The sequence below is a fragment of the Fistularia commersonii genome, chromosome 3, assembly GCF_037954325.1.
Source record: "Fistularia commersonii isolate RoL2024-O1a breed Wild chromosome 3, RoL_Fcom_v1.0, whole genome shotgun sequence".
In the NCBI taxonomy this organism is placed as follows: Eukaryota; Metazoa; Chordata; class Actinopteri; order Syngnathiformes; family Fistulariidae; genus Fistularia; species Fistularia commersonii.
Window position 1 is genome coordinate 9070455 of NC_141286.1, and position 16462 is coordinate 9086916.

Sequence of the window (16462 nt, forward strand, 5' to 3'; positions counted from 1 at the left end):
GGCGAGGTTGGGTTGTGATCTTTTGCGGTGGCGGCGGTCGATGCCTTGGTTGGCGTCTCCACCTGTTTTCTTTGGAACTCGTATTCCGCGGAAGAAAACGTTGCCAACGTAAACCGTCCGCATTCTTCAGATCAGCCAAAGTCCCCCGGGGGCCGTCTCTCTCCAGAGAGACTCCTTTGTTGACCCCCCCCCCCCCCGGCTGTGAGAAGCGCCGGATGAAATTTCACACACCTCTTCCTCTGCGGCAGGAAATAAAGATATCTCATGATGTCAAACAATCAAAACAACCCTGTCACTGGAGAGATTGATTGTTTTTTTTTTTTACCGGGGAGGGTTGGGGTCGTGAACTCAGCCCCCCCCCCCCCCCCATCCAAGCCCCCGTCAGTGGAGTGCGGACTGAACCCGAAAAACCTTTGTGTGATATCGATGCCACTTCACAGCTGTTAATTGAGAGAAAATAGAGCGGCTAGAAGAGAAACAGAAACATGAAGCCGAACGAGCTTTTGTTTTGCCCAATTCCAACATGGCCGCCGTGCAGGAAGCCACTACAGACAAATAACCATGATAACCTTAATTAAAGCAGATTTCATGAATACAAGCCAAAGGGATTTTTCATTCATTCATTCATTATCTAAACTGTGTATTCTTCAGACGTGTTGTCGGGGCTAAAATAGCTGTCATTGGCCGAGAGACTAGTTGATCACAGGGCTACATATGGAGACATACAACAATTCATCCCTTCATTCAAGCATCTGGACAACCTGGGGTCTCCAATGAACCTCCTGCATGTTTTTTGGAGGAGCCATGAGAAGCCCAAGGAACCCCCACACTGACATGGGGAGAACATGGGGACTCCGCACAGAAACCCCCCGCTTGTGGGACCCAACTAGTGACCTCCTTGCTGCGAGACGGAGCCGTTCTCCGTAATCCCAACACTGACAAATTGCATCGGACTTCCGAGCTCTGGTTATTGACTCATCAAATCCCCTTGTTAGATAAACGCAGAGGCATCCAGTAAGCCCGGGGTCTCTCAACGTTTAATCCGACTCCGATCGGACGCGTGCAATTAACTGATCATATTTCGCTGGAGCAGATGAAGATACGCCGGGAAATCCCACGGCGCCAGAACTCAGCACCGACCCCCAGGCTTGTTTTGGATCTGCGGGGATGAGAGGCGCTCGATTAGCACGCTTCGCCGTTATATTACGAACACGACCTTCCAATGAGGGAGGGGTTGCTCCTGTTTGGAGCATCAAATCAATGCATCTCACGCACGAAGACGATATTGCTTGGGAAAAAAAAAACACAGCCGCCGCAGGAGTAGTTGATACTCCACAGGTTAATATTTAACAGCAAAATATTTATGATTATAATCCCAACTATTGCGAAACCTGTGTATTTTGTATTGTGCTCAGCAAACAGGTGCAGAGCAAGTACTACCCATGCACATTTTCAGGTATATTATACTATTCCCTGCAGTATTTTCAGTATTTCTTGCGGTATTATTTACATATTTGGAGAATATTGTGCGGATTTTCATGTATGTCTTGGCCTAGATGGTGTAACACGGCAGAGGAGCTCTGACCGATTTCAATGCAAAATCGATCATTAATGATCATTGATCAGGTTGCAGATGTCTCACAAACACACACACACACACACACACTGTGCCTCATACACGTGTAGCGCAACATGTGCACGTGGTTGCACATTAGAGGCAGCACTGCCTAAAAATACATGTTTGCATAGCAGTTATGTACCAGCAGCAACAGTGTGCACACACCCACACACAGACACAGACACACACAAGCTCCATATGGTGTGACTGCAGTGACCTCGACTTCTCTTCCCCAGAGGTGGGTAGGGTGAAAGTGGCGCTAGAGTGACTGTGGCTCGAGTGACACCGGCAGAGGTCAAAGGTCAAAACACTGACTGCCCCAGTGCAGACCAGCAGCAGACCGTCATGGCACTGACATGAGCCACTGAGCAGGAAGTGACCCGGGAATGATTTTGTGTGCAATAATCAACACTTATATACACACACGCGCACACACACACACACACACACACGCACGCCAGGGCAAATAAGAACTGGCTGTACACAGACACACCATGCAGGGACACAATTGTTTGCCCAGTTTTCTCACACACACACACACACACATATATACACACCAATATGTGCACACACACATACAATAGAAGGTGTTTCGAGGCCCCAGACAGACTGTCGTCTAGCAGCTACCAGCAGATTACCAAAACAAACAACCTAAAAATACCTTCCTTTTCACCCTTAAGTCGTCCCCCTTCCCCCTTACGTGCACACCACCCCCTTAATAACCCGGCGATCTGCCGCTCACATGCTAAACTTGCCCGTCAGGAGCAGAGACAACGGGGTAATTGAAGTTTGCCGTGTGTGTATCTGCATGCTTTAAGCACTGACAGACATGTGTGGAAATACAGTGTGGACAGTAAGGTGTGTGTGTGTGTGATTTGACCAATATGGATGTGCCCCCCAAAAAAAGAACCCAACCCCCCAGGACAAATCCTTCAGCTTGATGGAAAGACATAAAACTGGTAATTCCATTATTATGGTAATGCCTTATATTTTAAAGTAGTCAGTACACGACGCAGCTCTTTGGTAATTATAACCAACAGCTCTTCGACTCAGCAGATATGACAATGAGAACACACAGGGAGGGTCAAACAAACAAACACACACACGCGCACACACACACACACACACACACACACACACACACACACACATTGCTGTAATAGGTTGTGTTACCAGGGTGATGTGTAAAGCGCTAACCGTTTTCGCCTGTATGGTCAACGCACAATCAGCGAGAATTAGCTCAAGATTTGCGAGCGTTGTGCGATGGCTGATGGCGTCAGTTTCGTTGCCAAGGTAACACGACGACGTGTGGTTCACACATTGCTGACAGAGTTGTATACGACCCCCCGCCGCCGCCGCCCCATGAGGATGCTTCCAATTTCTCTATTTTTGCACCTTCCCCTGATGCCATTTTCCCTCGCTAGCTTTGCAGGGAGAAGCCTAGCTGTCCTTTAGCCGTGGCAGCTGCCGTGATCGTTCCTGTCACGCAGCAACATTAGCACCCCCCCCCTTCACGCTGCCGCCATCGCCACTGCCGCCGCCGCCGATGACTTTTCTATCAAAACACAACTCTTTTCACCGGAAACCAAGTCACTGGAGCAAAGTGTGAAACCACATGTGAGACAATATCTTCAGCTGATGTGTTTGTTGCTACGATGCTGTGAATTCAACATTTTGGTTGAATGTGCTACAAAGTGCACGCGCAACTTCCGCGAAATAGTTTTATATATATATATATATATATATATATATATATATATATATATATATATATATATGTGGATGGATTTATTTATTTAAATAGACATCTCCGTCTTGAATTATACTATTATTATCCGGCTGGCCCGTGAATCGAAAGGTCATTCGTCAGTTGGCCAGACGCCGAGCTTTAAGTGGTGTCGTCCATTCAGATCTGGCATGGATGTCGGTGGGTGTTGGTGGCGGTGGCGGTGGGGGCACACTTGGAATTCGAGTTGCCCCCTAGCGACTGTTGCCAGGTCCCACGGTGTTCTCGGCGAACAAGGACGGATCTGTTCGCTGCTAATGAACCTGCTTTCCGTCGGCCTGGGAGTGTCCTCGCCCGTTGTCAAACGCGGCAGGGCGGGATACTCCAGATTTCTGCGATAAAACCATTGTGCTGATCTTTCTCCTGAAGGCCGGGGGAAGCTGAGGGCTACGTGTCAGGAGGAGTGTGGAGACCTCGGGACTCAGGAAGTCCTCAGAACAATATTTCGCTTTTTCAGTTATACAATCCGTTGGGCAACAATGGCGGCTGTACACCTGGCTATGTGCCTGAGATGTTTTACACCCAAAATCAGACGAGTCCCCATGTTCTCTCAGTGTCTGCAGGGGTTCTTCGGCTTCCTCCTGTGGTCCAGAGACATGCAGGAGGTTCACAGGAGACCATAAATTGTCAAAATTGGGGACTGATTGTGTGTTTCGTAGGACGTGCAAATGAAATTGACTAGTCGTACGGCTCAGAATCTGGCATCAACAGTTCCAAGATGAACCCCGCTGCCTCTCGTCCAATCACAACAGGAATGGGCTCCTCCCCAGCCTACGACTCTGAGAGCTGGATAAGCCTTTTAGATAAAGAATGCATGAATGAAAGGATCAGCTGAAATTAAGCTTTGTATATGATGTCAGCATAGATGAACATCTGAAAAAAAAAAAAAAAAAAAAAAAAAAAAAAAAAAAAATCGCTGTCTGTCGTTATTATAGTGTTTATAATGTTTTATTTATGAGCCGCTCATGAATAATTGGAAACCCAACAACCTTGAACGGCGCCGACCCTGACGGGTGACATTGAAGGCCAGATCAAATCCTAATTGTATATACATTATATATAAAATATATATAAATTCAGGATATGAACGATTGCAATCCTTTCAGGCGGGCGCGGCCGTTTGTCTCGGTGTCCGCGCCCGCATCAGGCGCAGACTTGCTAACCAGGGCAGCATCTTGGGCGGTTCCCGGGTGATGGATCGTCGCAGCAGAGATATAAAGTTATAAATCATCTGCTGTTTGATGCCCCCGCCCGCCCACCACTGCCCGCCATTTGCATAACGCCGGCGATTGTCAGCTCGGTTAACCTCGCCGCCTTTTGTTCTTAGCCTTCATTAAAACGATGAGACGCGGCGTCCCGCATCCCCCCCCCCCCCATCCTTTGAAGATGACACCGTGAACACGGGACCTCTGACCCCGACGCCGGGTCAAGGTCGCGATACGTGTCGAGAAAACGCCATCAATCAAAGCGATGTGCTCCGCCGGCCGTGTGTCTCTCATCCATCATGGCGACGGGTTCCGGTGGCCGTGTGGCTGCGTGTCGCCGCCAGGGCCGGAGGTAATTAATAACCCCCGGCGACGGGATTAATGAGTTAACCTGCTCCGCTCTCCTGCTGCTCCGCAGACAGATGCGAGCGGTCAGTAGCTAGTTAGCCATCTCTGCTAGCTGCACGCACGGATGAGGACAGCGGTTCAGGAGGCGGTCGTGAGAGAAAAGCCCACATATATTTGGTGTGCTGTGTGAAGTCTATGTTCTCCCTGTGTGTGAGTGTGTGGCGTTCCTCACACAGAAGTGTGAATGAGAGGGTGAATTGCTTCACATGTTTATCATGTGCAAAAAGAGGGTGAATACTTGTATGTTTTTATACGACGTATGAATGAGAGGGTCAATGACTGGATGTGTTTATATGATTTGTGAATGACAGAGTGAATGGTTGCATGTCTTTATATTACTTGTGCGTGAAAGAGTGAATTGGTGTAGGTTTCTTTATGATGTGTGAATGAATTTCTCTATATAATACATGAATGACAGTGCGATGATGTGTGAATGAGAGGGTTAATGGTTGCATGTCCCAATGCATATCTCAATAAGAGTATATTTCGCAAGATGTGGCCTTGTGATTGACAGCCACCTAGTCCAGGGTGAACCCCGTCTCTCACCCAATGACAGCCCCCCTTCTCCTCCTCCCCCCGTGACCCTGAATGCAGGATAAGCGGTATAGAAAACGAATGACAGAATGAATGAGCGAGTGAAAGGACATAAATCCAGCACGAACCAGAGTCAGGGTAAACAAAGGGCTCCTGGAACAGTAATCCTCTGCAGCAGGAGCCTCACCTGAGCGGCAGACGGCTCTCCACGGAGGCGGGGGGGAAAAAAAAGAGGCACAAAAGCAAAGATTGGGAGGTTGAATAGAGCGAGCTGCTCTTCCTCCTCTTCCCCTTCATCGCCCCCGGGTCCCGAAAGCTGATCACCTGGCCCCCTGTTTTTGAAAGGGGGGCTTTGTGCCGCCGCATCACTGCCTGTTATGACTGCGGCGCGAGTGGGTTTCCATCATCCAGAGGAGATAAAGGAGCGGAGACACGGCAGTTTGAACTTCATTCTCCTCAGCTGGGGAGGGGGCGGGGGTCCTCAAAGAGATGCTATTGTCCCGCCTGGCCAGATCTTTCCACCGCGTGCCGTGCGTCAGGCGTTAACGTTCCTCGCTCCGGTTATAAACCGAGCAGGGTGGTGTTCTAGTGCGCTACGGCTACATTAGCATCTTAGCTTCCAAGCCGGGGCTTAAACTAACCCCCATCTCGTCCCGGGACGAGAGGGACGAGTCAAAGAGGAGAATTTAAAAAAAAAAAAAAAAAAAGGGGGTTTTAGGGCCGGAGAGGAGGGGGAGGGAACGAGTGAAAAGGCGACGTCCCCTTTCTGTGAAGGATTCCATTTTTGGGCCTTTTCAGAGGAGAACCGTAAGTCAGCGCTCCCTTTTGTCCCCCCCCCCCACGCACTTTGATCCCTCAGCTCGGGGATTTGGCACCTGACAAACCCCCTCTGTGTTTGAAAGGAGGCCTGCGGAGTGAAAGAGAAGGAGGAGGAAAGGCTGAGGGGATTGATGGGGCAAAGAGGACGTTGTGAAATGTAACCTGTGTCAGGCTCCTCTGCTCGGGTCCCGTGAGACGACACAGCGTGGACGGTAATAAATCGGGCGATCCTATCGGACCACCCGTCGGCACGGCCTCCTTCCTGACACGCATTTGATCGCCGCTATAAACAAGCATCCATCGCAGTTTGTCCTTATGGGGTAAACCGGCACCCCGAAGGCGTCTCTCCAGGTTGCGATCGACGCGCAAACACTCAGCTGCGGCCTCTTCGCCCCGAAAGGGCTTCTGAAGAGCGGGACTCAATTAACGCCCCCCCCGGGGGGCCGTTATCCCGGTCGGCGCACACACACACAGACACACATCGTCGTGCCTCCTCACCTGCGGCGGCAACAATGGCCGCCACAAATCCCGGCGTCCTGCTTCTGGCGGGGGGGAGCCCGGGCGTTTTAAAAAAATAAAGATAGAGAGATAACACAAAGCAGCTTCTGACTAATCTCCCATCTCCAAATGGAGGTTTCACGCCCCCCCGCTTCCCCTGCGGGCGCCAATCAAAGAGGCCCTTAGCTTAGCGTTAGCGAGTGAAGCGGCAGGGATTTAGGCTTGATTGACCGAGCAGAGAATGGCCCAGCAGGCAGCGGCTAGCCCAGCTACGCTAATCCAGCTGCTGGGCGGAGGAGAGGCGGCGGGGCGAGGAGCCTGACTTTATTACGCCGCAGAGAGCGGGATTTCCCGGCGCTTTTTGCGGATTTCCTCTTGCCCGTTTGACTACTCGCACATGTCGGACGGTCGGAACGCGGACTTCTTCCTTGCCGGCGTCGATCGTGGGTAGTGTGAGTGGAGGGGGAAGGTGCGGGGAGGATCTCTGTGGGAAATTACTTCTCAAAAAAAAAAAAAAAAAATTTAAATCACGCATATGCCTTCACTTTTTTTTTTTTTTTGTGCATCCCATCATGTCAGAAATGCCAGCACACGGCAACCGCCTCCGCAGAACTCCACCAGCTGTTGCCGGACGCCGCTTTGATTGATGGGTTATTTGGTCCAATCGGCACGGCAACTGTCTGCGCTTGCACCTCTGAGAGAACTGCTCTTTTGTCCTCCCCTCTTCTGGTTCAGCACCCGTGGGAGGGTGGAGGTGGAGGCGGGTGGGGTGACCTTGCCGGTCTTCCCAGCCATTATTGGAACGGGAAGACGAGAGAGAAACTCCTTGAAAGACGACCCCCCCAACAATCAAACTGTCACTTAAAAGAAAGGCGAGCACTGTCGCCGAAAGTAGGAAGAGTGTCACTTGGGTTACCAGTGCAGGCCGAGGTGTGTGTGTGTGTGTGTGTGTCTGAGGCAGAGTTGGGAAAAAAAAAAAACAGGTTTCCCCGAGAGCGACAGGGATTTAGGCGTGCCAAACGCGGCGGCGTTTGTTCGCTAAATGGTCCGAGGATGCCGACGTCTCCGGTTCCAGCGCGGCTCTGGGTCCTGTCAGCCGAGCGGAGCCTCGGTTTGTGAGAAAGACAAGAGGGTAGTTATCTGATCCTCCTCTTTTTGTCAGCATAAAGAGAGAGAGAGAGAGAGAGAGATCACCTTTTCTTTTTTTGTTTTTTATCAAATGATGAAATGCGGGTTCGCGTCGAAGGAGGGCGCACTAAAGGCTCTGTGTTTTCACGGGATGCGGCACGGACGATGCATTCAGGGTCACTGGGAGAGCGGTGTCTCTTGAATCTGCCACCCTTAGAAATATGACCCGACAAAAAAAAATAAAACCTCCCAACAAAGAGAAGCCAAATAGTCTGTTGGCGGATGCCATGCTAGTGGTTGTGAATGAATTGGTGAATTTCTCTATATAGTGATAGTAACTGAGGTTGAGGTTGTTTGTCTAGGTGTGTCCCTAAGATCCACCGGTGCAAGGTCTGAATGAAGGAGTGAATGGCTTTGTCTCCATGACTTGTATGCTTGTATCTTTCTATGTGACAAGTGAATGGTTGTATATCTATTTATGTGGTCCTGTGATGGAGGTGTGAATGTGAGGGTGAACAGTCGCTCCAGCAACCGTGGATAAGTGGAATAGGTCAATAATGAATGTTGCATTGGTATTTTCAGTGGGTGGAAAGTAAAATTAGATTAGATTAGTTTATTTCAAAAGGGGACAATGCAATTTCATAAAACACATGAATACCAAAAAAGCCAGAATTAGCCAAAGAGGCTATTTTTCATCTGTAGTCCCTCGGCCATGATGTCAAAATGGCAATAAAATGGACAAAGACATACATTGTTAGACACAACAGCAACACAAATATAATATTTACAAAATATACAGTGAGCGGTCAAATGGACGATGAGAGATGACGGGCTTTAGTGTGTGCATGTAAATGTGTTCACCAGCCATTCTCGCTAATGTAAAATGATCAGCAGTCCGCCGGTTTTATCGTCACGACGACGATCCCGCCTGACCCGATTTGTGCATCCTGTCCTCGCTGTGCCTTCCCCTTGACAAACCTCCTCCTCTTCCTCCCCTTCCAGCCTGCAAGATCGGCTACTACCGTGCCCTGGCCACCGACGGTGCCTGCTCCAAGTGTCCGCTCCACAGCTACTCCACCCGCGAGGGCTCCACCTCCTGCAACTGCGACAAGGGCTACTTCCGCTCAGAAACTGACCCGGCCTCCATGCCCTGCACGCGTAAGTAGTCGCCAAAGTACTTTTGGGAAGCGCGGTGTACCATGAACCGTCGGTGATTGTGTCACGGAGGTGAACGTGATCCCCGAGCGGTCTCAGCTTTGCTAATGATGCCTCTTCCTCCAGTAGTCGGGGTCTGGTTAGGAATGAACGTAAACAGAGAACAAAAGGGGGTGTACAAAACTCCACATTAAAAAAGAAAAGAAGAAAGCGGTTCTCCGGGAAACGACAGTAATCATCGTCACACACGGCAGACGTTCATGCGCGAGTGCCTTTATGTCTCGGAGCCGCTCTAACAAGCAAAACATCTGTTGAGCCGCTGAGCTCATAGTTGGCCGGTGATTTGGCCCGAATGATCTGTCAAGTTCCCGCGGATTCATCACTCAGCGGAGCAGTTTATTGAATCTGACGTGCAGCCGGAGGACCGCCTCCCCCCTTTCCCCGAACCCCCCTATCCCACCGCGGCCTCGCACTTTTTCTGTCAGAGCGGCGACAAAACAGAGCGGCATTTAATTATTCCCGGGGTCCTTGGAACGGCGCTCTGCAGGATCGGGTGCGCTCACATCCCTGGATTGTTCCATACACGGCCAAATGAAAGAGTGACCACAAAAAAAAAAAAAAAAGAGAGAAATCATTCGCTCATTCATTCTTTGAATCACTTATCTAATCTAGCTTATATTGGGTGAAGTGAAGTTCACCCTGAAAAGGTCAACAGTAAATCACAGGAGGCAAATGTTCGTTCACACGTCAAATAGAAACATCCAGTTTTTCACTCTCTCATTCACATTATATAGACAACTATTTGCTCACTCCTTTGCGAAATATGCACAGAAACGCAACCGTTCACTCTGACATTCCCATGTTCCATAGAGACATGTAGCCAATCATTCACTCATTCATAAGTCATATATAGACATACAAACATTCACTCTCTTATTAACGTCATATAGAGACACACCCGTTCATTCATGTGATATGGATATAAAACCGTTCATAAGGAATAGAGCCATACAACCATTCACCCTCTCATTCACACGCCATATAGATAAACCATTAATTCACTCATTCATACATCATAAAGACACTCTTTCACCCTGTCATATAGATATAAAACCATTCATTCACTTGTTCACACGTCATATCGAGACATACGACCATTCACGTCATGTAGAGACAAGCAACCATTCCCTCACTCATTCACAAGTAGCCCACGGACGCCTCCAATCATGCAAAAAAAATCCGTTGACAGACCGTTTTCAATCAAATTTTGAATCACGCTGTGCACAAACAAACAAACACGAGCGTTTTGCGTTGTAGCGTAGCGGCATCCATGTGTGGTACTCTGTGTTGTTTACATCATTCATCGTTTAGTCCTCCTCTTATAATGCTTTTTGTGCTTTTATCAGTAAGTTAGCCCTCATTATGGTTCCCAAAAGTTAAAAGTGGTAGTGGTGTTAAGAGGAAGTTAAGAATTACAGTCTATCTGAAAGAGGAAATAATAGGTAAGGAAGAGTCCTGAAGAACATAAATGCGCTAAATACGGCGACTACGTTAACGAAGCAAATGTCTCAAGTCTTAAAAGATGCAGAAAAAGGATTGTCAGTTTGGATGAATGAAAGACAGCTTGCCGGAGATAGCGTTAGCATTAGCGAGGGTCTCATATGTGAGAAGACTTTAGTTTTACTGAGTTAAAGCACTGGTAACACTGGTAACAAGAAATAACAGCAGAAACACAGCAATAATGAAGGTTATTTTTGATTCCTTTCTGTAGATCTTGCACAATAGAAAAAAAGTTTCAAAAGATTAGTTTTCGGGGATGAAGGACGGATAGATGGCGTTTACATTGATTTCAATCAGAAAAATGGATTTGGTTTGCAAACATTGACAAGCCAAATAACCTATTGGATTTGTAAGCAGAGGTTCTACGGTACAGAGTCTTAAGAGAATCTCAGGACCTCCTTGGTTCTCCTCCAGACCTAAGCACGCTGCTCTCCAACCCACAGAGGCGTCCGAGCAACAAATGCAGGAGTGGAAGCATGAGTAGAAAGAAGTATGCGGGCGAATGGTTGAAGGCAGTAATGAGTACCAGGGGCAGACGCCTGTGGGAGCTGGTTTCTCCGCTGCATGCAGGTCATGGGTGTGTGTGTGTGTGTGTGTGTGGCGGGGGTTCTCCAGTTCTCCGCGCTGGAGTTTCTGATGTAGTTGTCAGATTTCCTTTTTTTTTTTCTCTCTCTCTTTTTTTGTCGGTGGCGGTTTGGTAAAGAGGAAGAAGGACGGGATCAGGGGACTGCGGGGTGGAGGAGGGTTGGTGGAGGGGGTGATGAATCCCAGCCGGCTGGTAATAACTGGGGGGGGACAGTCGACTCGACACTTCGGCCAATTCCTCACCACCACCCCTGTGCAATAACACCACGCTAACAATCACTGACAGGAAGGGGACGGAGAAAAGAGGGGAGGAAGAGTGAGGAGCAGAGGGTGGGGGTGAAGGGAGAGGCGTAGTAAAAACAATATGGCGGGATGAAAGTGGCGAAAAGGAGGGGTGAGGAGGGGACGGGGGTAGATGAAGGAATTATGCTCCCTGCACTTTATGAGGAGAGGAAGAAGGTGAGGAAACATCTCGGCTTCCGTCTGGAGTTTGAGGAGTCGGGGATTCGGATGAGGACCCCCCCCAACCTCCCCCGCCACCATCACCCCCCCCTTCACCCGCTGTTCACTCGCAGGATTAATTACCAGTTGTCAGTCACAGCCCGACAGCTCTCCCACGCTCCCTCGCTCCCACTGGTGCATTCTGGGAGAGCGACAGGTACAGCTGAAGGTGTGTGTGTGTGTGTGCGTGTGTGTGATGTGTTTAAAGACTATATGGCTACACAGCCGTAAAGTTATACAGCGCTGTCACCGCGCTCGTCACGGCAACGGCCAAACAAACAATCGCCTTCCAGACGCACGCGAACCGCTTTTATCTGCTGGTTGATGTAAGTGGATGGATAACAAGTGTGTGTGTGTGTGTGTTCCTGTAGATGTGAATGTCTCCCACTATGGGAGAGGCCTGGGGAGAAAATGTGTGTGAGTGTGTGTGGGGTGAGGAGAGGTGGGGGCTTAACACTTTATCATCGTTTTTAATGAGAATTTATTAATAGGTTCCCATTGAGGGCCACGGAGGAAGCGGATGATAGCAATGCTAATATTAGCCGCGCTCTATTCCGCCGCGCTATTCGCTGCTGGTTGGTTAATCGGACAGTCTCTGTCACTGTTCGCCCATCCGTCGATCTTTCCATTCTATCATCCATCCATCCATCCATGCACAGATCCATCCATCCTTCTAACCATTCGTCCATCCTTTGAGTTGTCCATCCATCTATCCATCCTTTCCTCTAGCCATCTGTCCGTCCATCCACCCATTTGTCCATCCGTCTGTCCGTCCATTGCTTCGCCTGTCCATTGGCTCATCCACCCTTCCATCCGTTCATCATTTCATCCATCCATCCATCTATTAGACCAGCCACCCGTCCATTCATCATCTGTCCGTCCCGTCTCCCCCTTTCATTCTGAGTTCTCTCTCTCCAACACCACAGACGACAACAACTCCATCCGCTGTTGTCCTCCGTACTCCCGTCTGCATTCCTGCGCTGCCAACCCTGTACTTCCATGCCAGCGTTCCTCATAATACGGCCTGGTATTTGCCCCCCCCCACCCTCCGTATATGGCCCACCCCCACACCCTCCGCCGCCGCCGCCTCCCCGTGAAATCCTTCATTGCCATGCCGCCCCTCCAAAAATAACACTGATAATTAATTTCCGTTGCGGTATGATTTGTCCGCGGACTAGAGTTCATATTTCGCCGGGCATCGATCTCGCCGTGCCGGCTTGCTTCATTAGTCAGAGAGAGAGGAGGAGAAGAAGAAGAGGAAGAAGAGGAGGTTTGGGGGGGCAAACGAGGGAGAGTCAATTACCGCATCTTATGTTTGAAAGCGACGAGAAAAGAAAACACATTAATTACAACTCGGTTGACATGCAAATGAGGATTGATGAGCAGGGGAGTGTGTGTGCGTGTGTGTGTGTGTGTCCGCGGGGGCCGCCAATCAAAGCAAGCGCTTAATAACAAGAGTCCAAAACAAGAAAACGTCTGATGTTACAGCGTGGGCGCCCCAGAGCCCCCCCCTGCTGTTGCCCGGTTGGCTCCGTCGCCTGCTGCCCATCTAACATCTGAAGGGCGGGGAAATCCGCCGGCCCTGATTGGATGTTGCGGGGTTAACGGCGGTGCCACCTAATCCTCCCTGGCCGTCGCAGTCGGAGCTGTGGGGAATCCAAGAAGCCCCGCGGCGAATGGACAGCCGTGTTGATGACACTTCCGTATTTGCAAAACAACCCGGCGGGAACGTCTTCATATTCATGATCGGCTAAAAATACATTCAAAGTTTGCGTAGTAATGACTCCTTTTCAACAAGCCTTGGGAAAATATTAGCATAACCCGCTAGATGTTTGGCTCGGGTGCGTTTGTTCTGACCGCCAACTCTCTCCGCAGGCCCTCCGACGGCGCCGCTGCAGCTTATCTCCAACGTGAACGAGACCTCCGTGAACCTGGAGTGGAGCCCGCCCAGGAGCTCCGGGGGCCGGCAGGATCTGACCTACAACGTGGTTTGCAAACGTTGCGGGCCCGACGGCCGGCGCTGCCAGCCTTGCGGCAACGGCATCCATTTCAGCCCCCAGCAGCTGAGTCTGAAGGGCACCAGGGTCTCCATCAACGAGCTGCAGGCCCACACCAACTACACCTTCGAGGTGTGGGCGGTGAACGGCGTCTCGCCGCAGAGCCCTGGACCCGAGCAGGCCGTGTCAGTGACCGTCACCACCAACCAGGCCGGTGAGATAACCCTGACACACCAGCTTAGCAACCACACACACACACACACTCCAAAAGCCAAGGTGGACATGATATCTGTCACAGCAAAAAAGCAAGCTAGCAGGCGAGCCCCAACTTCAACATGTACAGCTCAGAATTCACACAAGCAAAAAAAGAAAAACAGAGGAAGCTTGATTTACGAGTGCATCGAGTTTTCCGAGATACGAGCTGTCGCTCTGGGGAATTTGTGCTCCGTGAGCCGAGATCTGAGTTAGGAGCGAACGTTTGACACTGAAGAGGTGTTTCAAAACAATTGGATGTGCCGCCTCCCACTAGGTAGATCATGGAAAAACATGGATGAGGTGTGCATGTTGTGGACGGGTCCATGGAGACGTGGAGAAGTTATTGTTGGTGAGATACGGTGACAGAGAGCATGATCTGTGAGAAGGCAGAAGGCATTTACAGGGATTTGGTGCAGCGGACGGTAGGGACGTAAAAGACCAGACATCAGAATTTTATCAAAGCTGGTCGGGGGCGTTTGGATTTTTTTTAAAAAAGAGGCGCGGTATTCACTCTGTCGCTAAATGGAGTTTGAACATAAAGTGTGCATGTTGGATTTAGCAATTAAATATAGGTGAGTTAAAATGTCTGTTGAGGTTCACAGTCATCCAGGTCAAGGTGAATTCTTGTTAAAAATCTTCTTGTCCTGGCAAGTGGACTTGAATTTCTTCACTTGAAGACGTTTCAGAAATTTAGAATTGAAGAAGCCTCTTGGATGAAGGGTGAAACATCTTCAGGGGAAGGAAATTTAAATCCGGTTGCCACGACAATAAGATTTCGACAAGAAGTAGGAAAGTTAAGTGATAGAGCACCCAATGAAAAACTCCCTTTCGTTCATGCTTCAAGGTAAACACACTCAATAAAACCACTGTATTTCTGTGCATTCTTTGGAATATATTAATTTGATATATGAGCAAACTGGGTTATAAGCTCGGTCATGGAACTAAAAAACTCATAAGTCAAGGTATTACTGTATATGTAAGAACTCGGGTGGGTTGTACTCACAGGTGCTGCCTTGGTGGACATCAAGGAAAGCGTGTATGTGTGTGAAACGACCGGTCCGGAGTGTGTGGGAATACACAATCATGACCTCATGACCGGCTTTTCAATCACTTCCTGGTCACCTGTCTGCTGGCGACCAATCGCACGTCCGCCCGTCTGGGGAAGCAGCAGCGGTTCTTAAAGGAACACAGGAAGTGCCGTCAGACTGGAGGACTGTGTGTGTGTGTGTGTGTGTGTGTGTGTATGTGTGTGTATGTGTATGTGTGTGTGTGTGTGTGTGTGTGTGTGTGTGTGTGTGTGTGTGGAAGCGTTACCGAGCAAGAACCGGATCCCACGGATAGAGGGGAGTCATCTGCCAATAAAAAAGATAAAGTAGTTGCCCGTTTATCATGGAGGTTATGTTCCGGAACGAGCCGTGGTAAACGAAAAATCCGCGAAGTAGCGCCCATAAGTTTATTTTATTATTTATATATTTTACAGCTTTATGACCCTCCCCAGACTCTTATTATTTCCTCTATTTTTCCAGACACTTCCTATTGTAAACAGAAGAAGCAAGATGTTGAGATGCAGAGAATGATGCTTTGGTCACCGAGCCAATCAGAGCCAAGGATACGAAATACCATGCTCTGGTTGGCTACCGGCATAGAAACTGCTTATTTTACTGTAAAAATAATTGAAATAATGAACATATAAACATACTTTTAAGAGGCAAAAACCCATGATATAGCGAAAAACCTGCAACAAAATTTTTCTTTTGATTTAATTTTTTTCCGTACACATCTTCTGTACAGTTTGATATGTTGCTATAGATATATAAAATTATAACATCGCATGTAGGAGGTTAATCAGGTACTCCAAAAATCGCCCAGACGGGTAAATGAGTGACTCAGTAGTTGTCTCTATATGTGGCCCTGCCAGGGTGACCCCGGCCTCTGAGTGCAAGCCACATGGTATAGAGAATAAATAAATGAATGAATGAATGAGTGAATTATGAATATCTGGAACGGCTAATGGCAAAACATCCTTCTGTGTGTCATCAAGAAGATTCACACAAGCAGGGAGTCATTTATCGCTGAATCACAGACAATAAAAAATCGCCAATCAGCCGCATTGAAGGCCGGCGACATGGATTTTTCCGCTTTATCGACATGCCAGCAAACCCCGACGTATTGATCAGTATAGATTACAAACTGTAATCTGTTGCCATGACCACCAGGGATATTACATAACACAATAAAAAAAAAAAAAACGAAAGAAAGACATTTTCTGTGGATAAGAATGGGCCTCTTAAAATATTTGTCATGTCACAAATCATGTTTATTTATTTGTGGAACACAAAGAAAAACAGCTTGATGGATGGATCGATTGACTGACTTATTTGGCAAAGTGCGCGCAGACATTATCGTCACGGTA

General features: G+C 48.8%; 1 protein-coding gene across 2 annotated transcripts in view; it reads left to right on the forward strand.

The window, feature by feature from the left end:
• epha4l (eph receptor A4, like) overlaps positions 1 to 16462 on the forward strand; it is a 47825-nt gene that overhangs the window by 11258 nt on the left and 20105 nt on the right. For both annotated transcript variants that reach the window (XM_086143548.1, XM_086143549.1), the window contains exons 4-5: positions 8999 to 9154; positions 13673 to 14008. In XM_086143548.1, coding sequence (XP_085999674.1) covers positions 8999 to 9154; positions 13673 to 14008 — 492 coding nt within the window. The remainder of the gene's footprint in view (positions 1 to 8998; positions 9155 to 13672; positions 14009 to 16462) is intronic.